The sequence below is a fragment of the Bradysia coprophila genome, chromosome X (assembly GCF_014529535.1).
Source record: "Bradysia coprophila strain Holo2 chromosome X, BU_Bcop_v1, whole genome shotgun sequence".
NCBI classification, from domain to species: domain Eukaryota; kingdom Metazoa; phylum Arthropoda; class Insecta; order Diptera; family Sciaridae; genus Bradysia; species Bradysia coprophila.
Window position 1 is genome coordinate 6,689,317 of NC_050737.1, and position 16,339 is coordinate 6,705,655.

General features: G+C 34.0%; 1 protein-coding gene across 1 annotated transcript in view; it reads left to right on the forward strand.

Moving 5' to 3' along the window:
* The window catches only part of LOC119080266, a 52,794-nt gene that overhangs the window by 32,553 nt on the left and 3,902 nt on the right, over positions 1-16,339 (forward strand). The window contains exons 6-8 of the mRNA XM_037188524.1: positions 5,276-5,420; positions 8,328-8,475; positions 15,859-16,079. Coding sequence (XP_037044419.1) covers positions 5,276-5,420; positions 8,328-8,475; positions 15,859-16,079 — 514 coding nt within the window. The remainder of the gene's footprint in view (positions 1-5,275; positions 5,421-8,327; positions 8,476-15,858; positions 16,080-16,339) is intronic.

The following is a 16,339-nucleotide window of genomic DNA, read 5'->3' on the forward strand; positions in this document are numbered from 1 at the left end:
GCTACGAGGGAAAAAAATGGCTAAATCGCTCCCATTCATTATACATGACGTCATAAATTCAATTAAATTTTCACGAAACCTATTCCAAAACCATTCCATAACAAATGTGGTGTAACGGTACCATCAAACACTGAAGAAGTGTAGTAATGCGAAAAATAAACGATAATTCTATGGGTGGTATGTACGAGCTCATAATGCGTTTGTTAACAAGCTTTTTGGTCCCCAGACAGTGAAATGATCGGGAGTTGCTGGATATTTTGCGGCTCGACGTAGGAAGTCAGAATATAAAAGAGGTTTTATCAAAGATTCGGTCAGACTGTTGTGGCTTTATTTCGATTTTTTATTTACTACCGACAATAAACAAAATAATTTAGACTTACGAGAGGTACCTTGGGTGCAGCTAGCAAAACATACAAACGCATAAGCATTTCGTTGAATTTGCCAAATGTTTTTCGTGTTTCAACGGTTAAGGCCGTTTGCAATCATGCCACCCGTTTTACTGGATCGGTATCGTGCAAAATGCCAGACCATGCTGCTAATAGCAATTATGAGTTAAGGAGCCGAAAAGTTCAATAGAAAAGAGCGAGAGAGAAACTACTCATAGTCATCAATGCATCACAGAACTCATCTGGATTTTTTTTTAAATTGTTTATGCAAACTAATGAATTAGTTCCTACTAAATTGAAACGCTTCACCAAAAATCTGGCTATGGCTATGGACTGTGATATCATTTGACCAGGATGATCGAAAATTTCTAGTACCGGTATTGTTCCCCATGTGAAATACGTTTTGTTTGCATAGAGATTAGAGTATTTGAATCACTATTTACTTACGACTTTTCACTTCGGGTCTTAGCTTCGGCCAAAAATCGTCTTTCTGTAAACGAACATCTAAAAAATATCGTCTCACTTCCATGTCTCGTCCATTTATAATTTGTAAGAAATTATTGTGCGCCTGCGACACCGGAAGATAACGCGAGAATCGAAAAGCCAAAGTCAGAAATAATATGAAAATTCTCGAACGGATATAGACGTAGGTATCGAGATTGTGCAATTGTGTCAACTATGAACGAGTAGGCACAGGTCAATATACTCTATTCCTCTTCCCTTTCTCTATGTCAACGCACTTCAAGAAGAGTCACAACAACAGATTTTTTAACAGTCAAAAAGCCTCCTATTTTGGTCCACGCAGTCGTATTATACCAACATAAAAACTAAGTTTATCTGAAAAATTCTGACTTCTGCGTCGAGTCGGTCTCTTATTTTAAATATGTTCTTGTACCTGTTTTGGAGTGCGTGGTCTATGTATACATCTATAGAAAAAAAGAAACTTTTGATTTATTGAAAAGGAATTCTTCCCATCTAAAGAATCGAAAGTAAATGAACTGAAGAAACTGCGATTATCTTTATGATCGTTGAGCGCAGGTTTCGATAACATAATGTGCTGTTCACTATTTATCAGGGTCTATTTTAAGGATATTAAATTTCCAAAAATTCTTACATTTTTCCATCACTTTTCGTCATTTTATCTAAAAACCCAACAGATTGCATCGTAACTGTTGTTTTTACTGACTTTTTAGTTGTTTTTCATGTCTTTGAGCTTAACTAATTACTTTGCAATGAGATCTAACAGAAAACAAAATTTTGAAATTTTAAGAATTTTTGTGAAATTTGTGAAATTTTTGGAAAATAAATTCCCTAAAATAGGCCCTGCTATTTATTACCACCTTTGTTGTTGATCTACTGATTTCAGAGAGCTTTTACACAATCAATTGGGGAAATTCCTTTGTCACAATCAATTGTTGGGAAAATTACCAAAGTATTTTGGTTATTGTTCGCGCTGATCTGAAATAATTTCACCAAAGGGGTTTGATTCTTGTCAAAACATAACGGGCGAACATGTTCAATAAACATTAAAAACGTACATGAACATTTAATGACACTTAATTATTTGAGGAGAGACATTTTGTTCTGTATATGAAAGGTTCTATGGTGGCCTTCCGGCGATCAAATATTAAAAACCGTTACACAACATGTCTGTTGATTGACTATTTAGATTTACTCAACATCGAAATTAGTGCCGACTAAAAATAATATGAGCAGACGTCGCGTCGTATAATGAACACATTCGGTTATTATTTCGAAATTAAAATATTATTATTGCTCATTATGTACACACCGAAAAAAACGCGTGAAAACGTGAAAACATATCCATGTTCCTAAATTCCGTGTAAATAATTCGGTTTTGTTGAGTTCTTTTTTTTTGGTTCGTTGTCGTTCATAATGTAGTACATACATGATAATTTATATCCTCAAGTGGCTGGTTCATTTCCATATCAGGACGATAGCATCAAATTTATGTTACGCTAGCGTATTTAAACGGCGTTGCATGTGAATTTTCCGAGTATCTACGGCAAGAACCACATTAATCAAAATTCGGCCAAATGTGTCTAAAATCCAGATCCGAATCGGTTTAAATAATTAATTTTTACAGCTCTCTAAATGCATGAATAATTATACCATCGTCGATAAATAATTAATTTTTACCGTTATCTAAATGCATATATAATTGTACCATCGTCGATGGGATTATGTTTTCAATAAATTATTTGTGTGAACTATTTGTATCGAGCTAAGACTACAAATACATAGCCCAACCGATAAAACGTTATTTACCATCTTTTGCCCAATATGCTTTACGTGATTCTGGTCGGCAAATGCGAAAAATGTACTCAAAAATAGTACATTACTTACCAATGGAGCAAATTATGGATACGGTACTTCTTGTGTGTTTATCGATCGAGGCATAGCCGATTTTTCGCATTTACCGAGCATAAGCATGTAAAACATAGTACGTACGAGGTTCCAAATTTTTATTCGGTCGGTAAGAACACAAGAAGTACCTTTTCCATCATTTGCCCCATTGTCAAGTAAGGTATTTTATTTAAAAAAAAACTTGAGGTAAAGTTTTGGCTCCGTGAAGGAAAGTTGACTCAAGTTTTTGAATAAATTCCATTTACTGACCAGAAGCACGTAAAAGTACTAAATATAACCCACTGCTGTAATATGAGCCATATACTTTGAGCCTTTTATTCGGTCGTTCGCATCATAGTAACACACAATAGCGACCGAGTCAATAAAACTGATGAATGTTTAACGTGGTTCGGGTTCCAATAGTTGTTGCATATAGGCCAAGTTCGCCGAGTTCCCACGTACATATCAGTTTGTCACGGTTTGTAACTGACACTCACGGTTTGTTCTGACACTGACTTCTTTGTGAACGATAAAATCGCCCTAATGAATGGTAGGCTTACTGTAGGACATTCAATCTGTTAGATTCGTCTGTTGTGGGAAGTATGAATACATGGTCCAAGTATTTACCGTAAGGTATCTCTTGACAGGAAACAAAGCTTCTTTTCGGATGGAATTCTTATAAAGCAAACGTCTCATTTCAGAAGATAAAAAAAAAATTCTGTCGAAATTCCGAACGACCTTTAACTTCCACATCTATTGTATGTCTCAATATGAAGTAAAATGAAGAATAATGAAGTGTAATTTATGCGGACAAATTGTATAGCTGCGATACAACGGCTTTGCGAACGAAATTACTAGACAAACAAGGAAATTTGTTTCGAAAAATGAAGAAAAAAATGTGAGGTATAATTTTCACTGTTTCAACTTTCAACAGGTATGCTCCGTTAGTGCTTTTTCTGTATGAAAAAAAAATCCGATCGATATCCTAACGTAACAGAAAATCGGCGACTATTACGAATAAAAAATTGTTATCTTTTATTGGTCACTATGGCCACAGTCACCATTTACATAAATCGTTATTGCTATTTGCAGTGATGAATTGTATGTTTGCGATGTGTACATAGGCTTTGTGACGTCGCTCTAATATTGACTGATTGAAACAGTCAGACTACGCACACAATAATTACAGAAAATTACTACATAAACGAAAAACGAATCAGATGTATACTGTAGAAAATACACAGTGAATTTTATGGTATGGCTGACATAAGAGTTTTACCACAAGGCTTCTCTAAATTACTCTATTTGAAAATATCCTGAACTCGACAATAATTTATCTATTATATTCTCATGAAATCCTAAAAGCACCTCTGTTGCAATGCAGGATTTTTTTCGGATCGCTAGAAGTTACGAACGATTACTAAAACCAACTAAAACCTCGATGATGCGAAAGTAATACATTACATGAAGTAACAATTTGAAGATAAAATCAATTTACCGGTAACTGTCTTTCCGAGCCGAAGGCGAGGTATACAACTACACTCGTCAAAAAACCGTTACCGAAGCAAGACTTGACGCTTTCAGTAGCAGCATCCAATTTATTCTGGGTTATTGCCTGTACCATGCGAAAGTTGATCATCACAAAGTAATTCACGCAAAATTACCCGAAAATATTTTACATGTAATGGATCACTTTCCACTGCTTTGTAATGTTCAACTTATGCATGGGATAGGCAATAATAAATATTATGCACGTATGACAAAGCGGTCGAGGCTTGCCGAGACGGCTTGTCATACGTGCATATTCATTTTTATCGCATAAGCGAAAACGAGACAACAAGATATGCGAATGACACTTTGACAATTCACAGAAGTATAATGTTTGTTTATGTATCCTAAGTGAATAATTTTTTCGGGGAATCACACCGCGTATGCGATAAAGTAATTTAACTCACTTCCATCCTTTTACTTTATTGAGCCATCGGTTCGAGATACCAACACCACAATCGTCGCACTCTTTTCCCGTCCAATATGAAAAATACTATTCGTATCACGGACTAAAAGTCTTTTTTAGCGAATTCGATTGCAGAGCTCGCCTTCGGCTCTGTCTGGAAACCTCTCACACGCTAAAAAAGACTTTTAGTCCTAGGTACGAAATGTACTATTTGTGAACAATATTGTTCGCAATATCTCGTAGCAAAAAGATGCAAGATTAACTCGATTACTGCTTTCCTATGAAAAAAAAAATCCAATTGTGAATCACAATTTGTGATACAGTGTAGCTAAGCCAGACTAAGCAGACTAACAATAAACTTTTTAAATTGAATTTTTCTCTCGTTTTATAATAATTTGATTTCAAGTAAAAAAAGAGTAAAAGAAATTTTATTACTCTGATACAATTCATGAAAAGCGTACAATAAATTAATCGGATTCGCAAAGTTTTTATTTTTCCATTTTTTTTTACTTTAAATCCAGCCACCCACTAATACATTATATCGCACTAACTATTGTACTATCAACAGGTTGAAGACAAACATACGAGAACCCTTCATTTAGGTTCAAACGGAAAATCTGCTCATCGATCAAAGTCTCATCAACAAAACAATCCATCATATGACAAAATGGAGTCAAGTGGAATGTTCGCCAAAACATCAGATTTTACTAAAGGTAATGTTGTATGCTGTTAATATGTATAACAGAATATGTGTGTACTGTACACGAATACGAAAATGTCTATCAAATTTTGTTCCTTTTGTATAAATCGCATTATATATCCTTTAAGAGTTTATATGAATCCTCGTATACGTCTATTTATTTTTGTTATGTCTTTAATACCTTATACACCACACCATGTTGTAACCTAATATTCCGTTGTAACGCTCACAGGAATAATATGATGTTGTTGAGACTTGAAAAGCAAAACGAAATGTGTTTGCCTTTTGCAGACAAGCTGTAGTTCGAGTGTGAGCGTATTATTTTCACCGAAATTGAAATCAATTAGAAATATTTTAACATTTGAAAGAAAATCGCACAAACAATTTATTTCTGATCCCCCTTGTCTGCAATGACATCAACGAAAATCGGATCGCTATGACTTACGTAATGATGGTTAAACGTTTAGTTCGTTGGCAGATCAGTTTATTAAAAAAAAACTGATGCTCATAGGATTTTTCAAGGATTTTCTTTTTGAATTCTTTCTTGTACCATCAAGGATTTTAATTCTCACATAATTTTTTTTTTGAAAGTTTTCTCCTACATTTTCTTATTTTTTAAGATATTCCAACTTTTCATTGCTATTTAAGAATGTTTGGTCGCATTATAAATTGATGTGAACATTACCCTGCAATATAAAAAGGATATGGGTTGGCTTGCACTAAGTTGTACGGTTAGTTTTTGGGTCAATTTTCTTTTAACCCCAGTGTTTTTGAACATAAACTGTGTAGGTTGAACCGTAAAAGTAAACAGTGTATCTGGCAGTGCCTATTTTACGAAAACATGTTTCTCAAGTTTCTGAAAGTTTCCAAAATGTTTCTTAAAGTTTCTTAAAGTTTCTTAAGGAAACTTTTCTAGAAACTTTAAGAAACTTTAAGAAACTTTTCAGAAACATTTGGAAACTTTCAAAAACTTGAGAAACATGTTTCCGTAAAATAGGCCCTGGTATCTGGAGAGATAATTTACCATTTCGATATAACCGATTTCGAGCACTTGTTCTCACTCTCTATATATACGTCATTTAAAGTTTAAATTTTCGTTGAGAAGCTGATGTTATTCGTGGTTCCATGAATTTTGGATAGTAATACTTTTCGAGTGCTATTTCGTTTTTCCCGTGTTACAATGTTTATTCGCACCGCTCAGAGTGAATGTTGTTTAACGGTGGACAGCCATAGCTTTGCTCCCGATATACCGCTGCTATGTGCATTTCTCTATTTTTATGAGTTTAGGGTAGATAAATCGATAATCTGCAACGCGATCGCGTCATTATTAAGTATCTCTTACCTGGAATGAATGTTCATGCTAAGCTATTTTAATAGGAGATTAGACGAAGAGTAGTTCAAATGTAGAGATTTAAAGTGGTGCAATGTAGTTTCAAGGTACACGACTTTCATAGACATTTATTTAGTACTCCTTCGTAACGGTCCCTATGAAGTGTATTAAATTTAAAATGCACCGAAATGCAATGAAGCAGATTTACTCTGAATTTAAACTTTTGACATTCTATCAATCGAAAGCGACGAGAAAAATAAGCGATCAACTATGACTTGTTACGTCGTATCTAGCAAAATTTATGTGAAATGGAGTAATAGCATTAATTTTTTGGTAAAACGAGAAAAGTATCAGGCGTGATATGCTTGCTGTCTGTGATAGTTTTACATGCTACCATCCGGTAAGCACTTCACAGTCACAGTGATAAATAGAATAAACGAATAGACTTCTAATGAATACTCCAGGTACCAGATTTTGCCTAGTTATTTGCCCCTTGAGTGGCTAAAGTTAGCTACACTTACAGTTTCTTAAATAATTCATATTGCATGCAAAGTAATTGAAAATGTTAAAGGTAAAATGTGTTTACGTTTTCATTGCTTTTATAATGATAATTTGAGTGATTTTAAATGGCTGCCGATTAGGAATTTTCCATTAAAGGTCAAACTTTAAAATTAGAAAAATTTACAACTTCACGTTATTAAGAATGATTTATGCATAAGAATTCGGCCATCATTGGCACGATGAAGGGGAAATGGGTGTAGCGCTAAAATTTTATAAAATAAATTGACGTCATTTGCTAGCGGTTCCAATTCTTCGAACACTGCACCATCAATGATGTCAACCCAATTTCGAAAATAATGTCTCGATACCGAACCGATGACGAAATTGTTCAATGTTTACTTTCACTTTAAATCATTATTTCCGGGGATATTTTCGATGCCAGTTCACCAAAAAAAAAAAAGAAAAGAAAAAAAAACAATTCATCCTTTCCATTATATTCACAGCTTTCGTGTCGTGGATGTCTCGAATTACGTTTTATCGATTTAAGATTGAACATTTTCCCCATCATCACGTTTAGTGGGCTAAGCGGTGTGTCTTTATATTGTCAGTTTCGAGTAACTGAAATCCCGTTTATACCCTGTAAATTTTTGAACAGGCAATCAGGTCCTATAAGTCATAATAAAATGCTATCAACAATTTTTCATTTAAACCATGAAATATATCACAGCATTACACTTCATAAAAGTAATAAAATCGGACCGATAAAACTGAAAACGGTCAAATCTCTGCCACAAATATTTTGAATGTTAGTGGCGAACCAAAATTTTTTTTTTATATATTTATAACACAGCCACAGACACATACAGCCCGAATTTTGTGTGTTCTCCGTTTCTTTATTTTATAAAAGTTATCTCTATAATGCCTTTAAAGATATAAATGATTCTTCGTATGGCATTGGCATAACAGTAGAATGGCATTCCATGTATCTTTTACCCAGTATAAATTTATTTATTTAATATCGTTAGTATAAAATTTAACGACGTCACGACAAAAACATAATATTTTCCTCTTTCATTTTCATCTATATAGAAGAACCCGTAGACTCTAATGGCAACCACTTGGGATTCGAAATACACCCGAATTCCGGTTATGATAACAACGCTTTTGACACTGGTAACATCATGGAGACGTTTTCTGTTTATTTCGATGATAAATATTTTGATTCAAGAAAGCATCGGTAAGTGTATATTTTTCGCTATTTTTTTTTCGTCTTTCGTTGCTTTAAAAGATGGAAAATGTATGCACGATAAATTGTGATGACATAATGTAAAATAAATTTCCTGTTCTCCCATAACTTTATGCATAATATACAAAGCTTTTTCCTCTACTATACCCCATAGAAAGTTTTCCATTCGGATCCATTCTATTTTCTATGTGACTATCGCAATCTTCTTCATGTGTGATATGCTGATGTACAGAATTTTTTTTTATGGATTTATAATAGTATATAGCAGCGGCGTACATATCTTTTAACCGTACACCCATCCAAAGCCTGTGACATCACATCATACACATAGTCGTCGAAGGGACTTTATTATACATACAGATTTCCTTTTTATGTCTTTATTTAAATAATAATATGAAAATGCTGATCTGGTGAAAAACATGGATATGAATACTTATGGTTATGCTGTAACGAAATGGCACATGATGCGTATGAGTTATGTATATGTCACAACAAATATTGTGGAATAGGGAAGAGTTGTTGAAAATATTAACTCGTTCCCTATCTGAACTCTCTTTTTCTGGTATAAATATGGTCCATGGATTAGTCGGCACACAAAAAGTTTTTGATTACCACGAATGAATATATATGCTGCAAACGAACAATTGGAATGTTCGGGCACTTTGTGGGTTTCGGTGTCGCATAATGAATTTCGTTAATCTTAATTGTTAATCGGACACACAAAAGGTTTATTCGATTTTATTTTGTAGTTGGTTTCGTTGGTCGTAGAGTTGATACGGAAAACCTTCTAGTTTTGGGGTTTCGATCATTTGTAAAATCCGTTAGGTACGGTAATTACTCATTGGTTGATTGTTTCCGAAGTTTTTCTTTAATCTCTTTGTAATTTGGATGGCTGAATAGCTCATATTATTCTTAAACCATATCCTACAACATTTTTATTCACCAATATCTAAGTTGTCCTCGTGTATATCGGTAACTTTTACGGTAATCGATTATTCTACTTGAATTTCGTAATTATTATTCTCATTAATCATTAGTAATAAGGGACTGTTCAGTTCATACACTCCTCTTCACTCACAACACACACTCCACGTATAATAGCAGCGGAGTCAAAATGCATTAAACTCTTGCTAAATTACAGGTCATATGTCGATATGTCAAAATAATGTTCAAACAAATTGGTTATCAACAATGAATTATGGTACCTTCCATACATCACTATTCGATTCATTTGGAACCACTTGCAAATCCACAAAAAATCGAACTCTATTATCCGTAGAGTGTCAAGGGAATTTTTATTCCGAATAACCACGGACAGAATTCCGAAAAAATTCTGAACTTTCTTTTCGTATTTTATCGGAACTTCTAATTAAAACTCGCAATAGAGATTGTGTCGATTGTATTGAGGCTATTTATCTTGTCGCAAATTGAAACATCGCTTATCTAAGACCGGTCATCGTTCAGCTAAAAAAAAATGACAAAGCCAAGAGCAAGATTTTAAGAGTCAATTCGCCAAAACTTCGAACAACTTAAAAACAAGCCATCAGCGATTTTCGGCGGTACACAGTAATCGATTCAGGCGAAACTCCTGAGTCATTTGCAACAAAAAAAAATCCTCGAAATAATTATGTTTTCACGCCAGAAATCATGAAAAAATGTACTGCGCGAGGGTGACCAAAATAGTTTTTGTTGCATATCACCAAGAATACGTAACGCATTTATCTGAAATTATGGTCATTGGTAGAGGTGTTGACGCCGCATAAGCTGGCCTTTAAAACATTTCGAAATTTTTCGTGTATGTGGTGCAGTAGCTATTTTAGGGGAAAAAAATTCCAACTTTTGCAGAGTGTTTTCAAAAAGTTACAACGATAGACTTCGAAGATATGGGTGTCGTTGGGTAGGTAGTGACCTCTACTATCCATGACACCATGAACCTACCGCGGCACGACTTTCGTTGAGCTTCAATTTTGATTGAAGTGTACTAACACAAAAATTCTCTAGAATTCCACTTTTCTTCGCGTCTATTTCAATTTTTCTGACGTATGTGACAATTTTAAATCAGGGCTGCAGTTACTGGCACCTTACGCTTCGGGAAATTTCGTTTAGGGCCTATAAAATTTGAAACAAAACCAACTGATTCAATTGTGTCATATGTTCCTCGGGTATCTCCAGACTTCCTAGTATGGCCAGTGCGGCACTGTGGTGTTGAGGAATTTCGCGCCGCGTCATTCACAGTAACCCACAAAGTGACATTTTCCTTATACAAAATATGTCATATTGTCAATTATTGTGAATGACGGGGCGCGAAATTCCTAGCAGCCGGCACTGTATCAAGTGTTTACTAGCATATTAGAATCATATTTTGTACTTTAGCCACTTACCGGAAGGATTCGTACATTTGTGAAAATTTTCCAAATCCTTCCGGTAAGTGGCTAAAGTACAAAATATGATTCTAATATGCTAGTAAACACTTGATACAGTGCCGCACTGGCCATACTAGGAAGTCTGGAGATACCCGAGGAACATATGACACAATTGAATCAGTTTATTTTGTTTCAAATTTTATAGGCCCTAAACGAAATTTCTCGAAGCGTAAGGTGCCAGTAACTGCAGCCCTGATTTAAAATTGTCACATACGTCAGAAAAATTGAAATAGACGCGAAGAAAATTAGAATTCTAGAGAATTTTTGTGTTAGTACACTTCAATCAAAATTGAAGCTCAACGAAAGTCGTGCCGCGGTAGGTTCATGGTGTCATGGATAGTAGAGGTCACTACCTACCCAACGACACCCATATCTTCGAAGTCTATCGTTGTAACTTTTTGAAAACACTCTGCAAAAGTTGGAATTTTTTTCCCCTAAAATAGCTACTGCACCACATACACGAAAAATTTCGAAATGTTTTAAAGGCCAGCTTATGCGGCGTCAACACCTCTACCAATGACCATAATTTCAGATAAATGCGTTACGTATTCTTGGTGATATGCAACAAAAACTATTTTGGTCACCCTCGCGCAGTACATTTTTTCATGATTTCTGGCGTGAAAACATAATTATTTCGAGGATTTTTTTTTGTTGCAAATGACTCAGGAGGATCACCTGAATCGATTACTGTGTACCCGCCGAAAATCGCTGATGGCTTGTTTTCATGTTTCATACAACTTGGTTGAAGTTTTGGCGAATTGACTCTTAAAGGCGTCCAAATTTTTTTCTTTAAAATGCCATTATTTCACATAGACTTTTAAAAGATTACATATTCCTACTGGTATGGCCTGGCTTTGACTGGCATCAGACCAAAATAACGCGAACAAAACACAATCCGAGAAAATACAGCCAAAAGTAATTGAATTTTTTTAACTAAAAATTCAGAATCCGAACCGCAATTTATTTTTCGTTATTATTTTGCTTTATTCAAATTAATTGGTGGTTGAAGGGCTCGGTTCGGTGGTTAGGTTTGTGTGAATAAAATTCCATTTACTTGAAAAAATATTACAGATTTTTGTACAGACATAGTCTGGTATGTGAATAAACCGACGCATAGCTGAAACTATAATTTTTTTTTAAAGATTATTGAACTGTGTACAACCGTGCTACACATTCAACAATTTGCATGACATTACCAAGAATTTCCAATAAAATATTGGGTAAACTTCATAAAATTCGTGGAATGTTAATAGAATTTAAAGGTAACACGAACACCGAATTATATCTATCGACAAGAATTCGCCCTTGATTCGATGGGTTTCCAATCGTCTGCCCGATAAAAAATTAATAACGAAGTGATGATTTGACTGGGGTGATCTATTGAACTTCTATCGAAATTGTTTTTGTGTTTTTGTTTTCGTTTCTTTTTTTAGTTTAAATTAAAAAAAAACTTTTTATGAACAAACCCAAAATCGAGATACGAAACCATTAACCTTTAAGGTTTTCGTTTTATTTCATTTTTTTATTTTGTTGGTAAACGTTGTTGCTTTCAGATTCCCTTTTCGTATTTACGTTTTTTTTTTCTTCTAAAATCCAGTAAAAAGTTCATAATAAGAAAACGTTAACATTGCCTGGAGTTAAATAAAATCAGAAGCATATAACCCTACCGTCACTCAACGGAACGTTTATTTTTTTCATTTATTATCCGAAAGATGAAAAGTTCATTAGTTTTTTTCTCTCTTGCAATTGTTGGTTTTTTTTTATTATTTCCCTCGTTTGCTAGTTGGTTATACAATGTATTATGCTATGCAAACATGTCAGCTCCTTCAAAAGGCTGTTTAATTTACCGCACATATATTTGATAAAACCTCAAAGGATTGGTGCTGTATCCCCTAACCGAATAAACACGATACCCATTTAGATAACAAGATTACAAAACCAAAATTTATTCAATCACCTACAGCTTTGTGTGCTACGACATTTTTATACGTCAGGAGAAAATATAAACAAAGATTTTCATCAATAAAATTTCCAAGCAAAAGGTGAAAGGGTTTTCGTCCTTTTTGATAAAGTCGACTTATATATAGGCGCCGTGTATGTATTGTATACTCAGTGCAAATAAAATTTGTTGCCATTGTACATTTTTGGCTTAATGGATGAGCACCGAATTTTACAGTAATCAGATTTTTGGCATCGTACAAAATAAAAAGGAATTCAACCAAAAATATTCGTGCTGTAAACTTTGCACAAGTAGAACACAATGTTTATCTATGCACGTCTGTAGACACTGTTTTCTGTTGGAGAAGTTTGGACTGTCGTTTTCACACTAAACTAGTTTATTCGCTCAAGTTTGACATTAATGTTCATTTGTGACACCCACTCTAAGAAAGCAGCAATTTAATATTCGATAGTAAAGATGCCTTTGGATGGAGTTGCACAAGCTTTGAATAAGTTAGTAGTGAAGGGAGTGAAGTTAAAAATATTGTAGTCTGGCATATAATTACCCAGTAACTGCTTTTAAGGCTGATGCACTGATGGCATTCATTAATATAATTATGCTTTTTACTTCATTTGTAACTGTCCGGTCATTTCACTACATTGAATAGAGGTTATTTATCACTTGGAATTTTTCAGCTGGCTACAATTACAAAAGAAAACCAATTTACCCCTTCAGAAAGCATAATCATTTAGTCTGCTTTTAATTAAATAATCTCACAGCTCACCAGTTTTCTGGTACTCTGCTAACATCGTCAGAACAAAAAGGGTCTGACCTGGGAATTGACACATAAAATTAATTCTACTTTTTCGTTTATTAGAAGAATTAAAACGTTGAAGTGATAGAAGAGATCATATAGAAGTAACAGAGAAAACTACTGATTGATTCGATCCTTCCATAGAATTTTTCGACGAAATTTTAAGATTGATTAGGTCTATTCCTTGAAATCCTTCAGAACGTTTTTAATTTTTGTTCTAAGAGTGGTTACATGAAAATCGTTGCCATTGGTCTCATATTTGATTGTGAACAATATTTACTTGCAATTAAAATGGTTGCATCAATCGACACATTCGGTACTCATGCAACATTCCTTCACTATAAGATAAACGAGAACATTTTCAAATATTTGCATTATACCTAATAAAGCGCATGTTAAGCTAAATTCATGCACATTTTGTACAAAACAAAGAGCCATGCTATAAGATAATTTAATAATTTTAATTATGGCGTTAAACGGATCCCCAAAATTCAAGCAGCTCGACAAGGCCGTGTGTGTTCACTAAACTTTCAAACATAATCTACGTATTTTAATTTAACTCTACGTCTATGTTTAGTTTATCTACTTTGATCCTGATTAGCAACTAACAAGCTGTTTGTGTTTAGATTCTAGTTACAATATAACGTGTAATGTTGAAGTTAGGTTCAGTATAGTACCGTGGAAAACGCGTATAAAATCAGATAAGGCAATTTTGTACATTATTCAGAGCTGAAGCTGGAATAATGCGGAGAGCAACGTAAAGGGAAAATTGAATTTTTCTTGGAGTGGAAACATTAATCCGTTAAAGCATGAAGCCGATAAGTCAATCGAATTATTACTTTCGGAATATAGTTGGAATTTAGTTCTTGAAATCGTACAATTAGTTCTGAAGTTCGGAACAACAACTTTAAAGGAAATTTTCTCTATCCAAATACGTTGAAATTAATTGACGATGAAGAACACACCATTAACACATTGAATATTTGACTAGCTAAAAGAGGAACTTGTTTCTGAGTTTTATGGCTCTAAAAACTAATTGATGAGTTCTTGTTAGTCTTTTTAGTAAATGTTAAAATAAACGAAGTAAAAGATTTTGCACGAAATACTTGGTGAAACCTTAAACATAAACCTTTTTCATCGTTATATGCTTCTTAGTTTGTAAAATGGTAAGAAAGGAAATCATAGTCACATAAACGTATTTTCCGTTCTGTCCTTAGTTATCTTAACGTTTTTATTTGACGCCGTTCTATATCGATTTTTATATCCTTATGCCCTGTTCGTGTACTTATTTTAACAAATTTGTCTTTTTGTAAGGACAACTAAAACCCCTGTGTTGAAGTAATAATAGACAAGGTTGTTATAACGTCTACCAATTAACGGCTGAACCCGAGGTTAAGCATATTTTGCTTCGGTTTCAATCATTCATAAAATAAATCAATTCGTTCGGTTCGTTCGATGTTAGGTCAAAATATTTATTTATGTGAATGTCAACATTTTATTTGTACAAAAATATTTTTTCTTTATTTTCCTTCTTTTTTTCCTTGTTGTTGCGAATAGAGTTACAGAATTATTCTAATTTTTTTTTTTCGTTTTTTTATGTGTTCTTGTGTCAGCATTTTTTTTTTTATTTTGCCCTTTACCAAGAATTCTTCTACGATAATAAAGGAAAGAAAATGTAGAAAGGAAACAATAGCGTGAAAAACAAGTTAAATATCTCTGTAGTGAAAAAAGGTCAAGTTTGTGTATATTTGAATGGCTTGTACGGGCACTTGTATTTGGTATACTACATTACACTGGGATCTGGATTAAGAGAAAAAAAGGTAGACGAGTGTACCTACGTTCGTGGTACGAGTGCTAAATAAATTCAGTGTTTAAAATTTTTCTTTTTAAATTATATATTCCATGTTGTAGCCGTATAGCTGGAGAAGCATAAACCTTTTGACATTATTTTATAATTTCCAACCATCTCTGGAGGAAAAATAAATTTTCAAGTTTATGCATATTTGATATGACACTATTACATTTTTATTTGCCGTGTATAGGATTCAAGTTAAGTTGATTACCGTTAATAGGTTTAGAATAACCCTAAATATGATTTGTAGGGTGTAGATTATATAGATTTACTCAAACATCGCTCATAGATGATGAACGCTTTAGATTTAAAAGTAAAATTTCTAATTATTTTCTATCTGTTTCAGAAGTTTGCGTAACCATAAAAATCGACGACACGTTAACGAATTAAACAATCGCGAACGCGCTGCTCATCGAACCATCGCTTCAGGCAGTCAACTGAGCATTGAAGTTTCCGACTTGACTAAAACACATAACGGTCGACTAGAAATAACATGTCTAGCGACAATTCCAGCCCATGTAGGTGTGGGCGAACAATTCGCCGATTATAAGACTTCTTCCGTTAAAGGTAAGTGAATTTTATGCTGTTCATCAGCACAAATTTAGAGAATATTTTTCGCGAGTTACGAAAAGATTAAGCATTACAGGTACGAATGCATCTCTACTTACACAGTTTCAAAAAAGACTAAAATGAACCTAAAAAGTACAAAATGATTACTGAAACTGTTTGTCTTCCATAAGCATTCCTGCATTTTTCATCACATTTAAATGACTTGACATTTTACAAGAAGAGTTTAATGTTCTCGGTGTATCTTTGTTGATGATAGA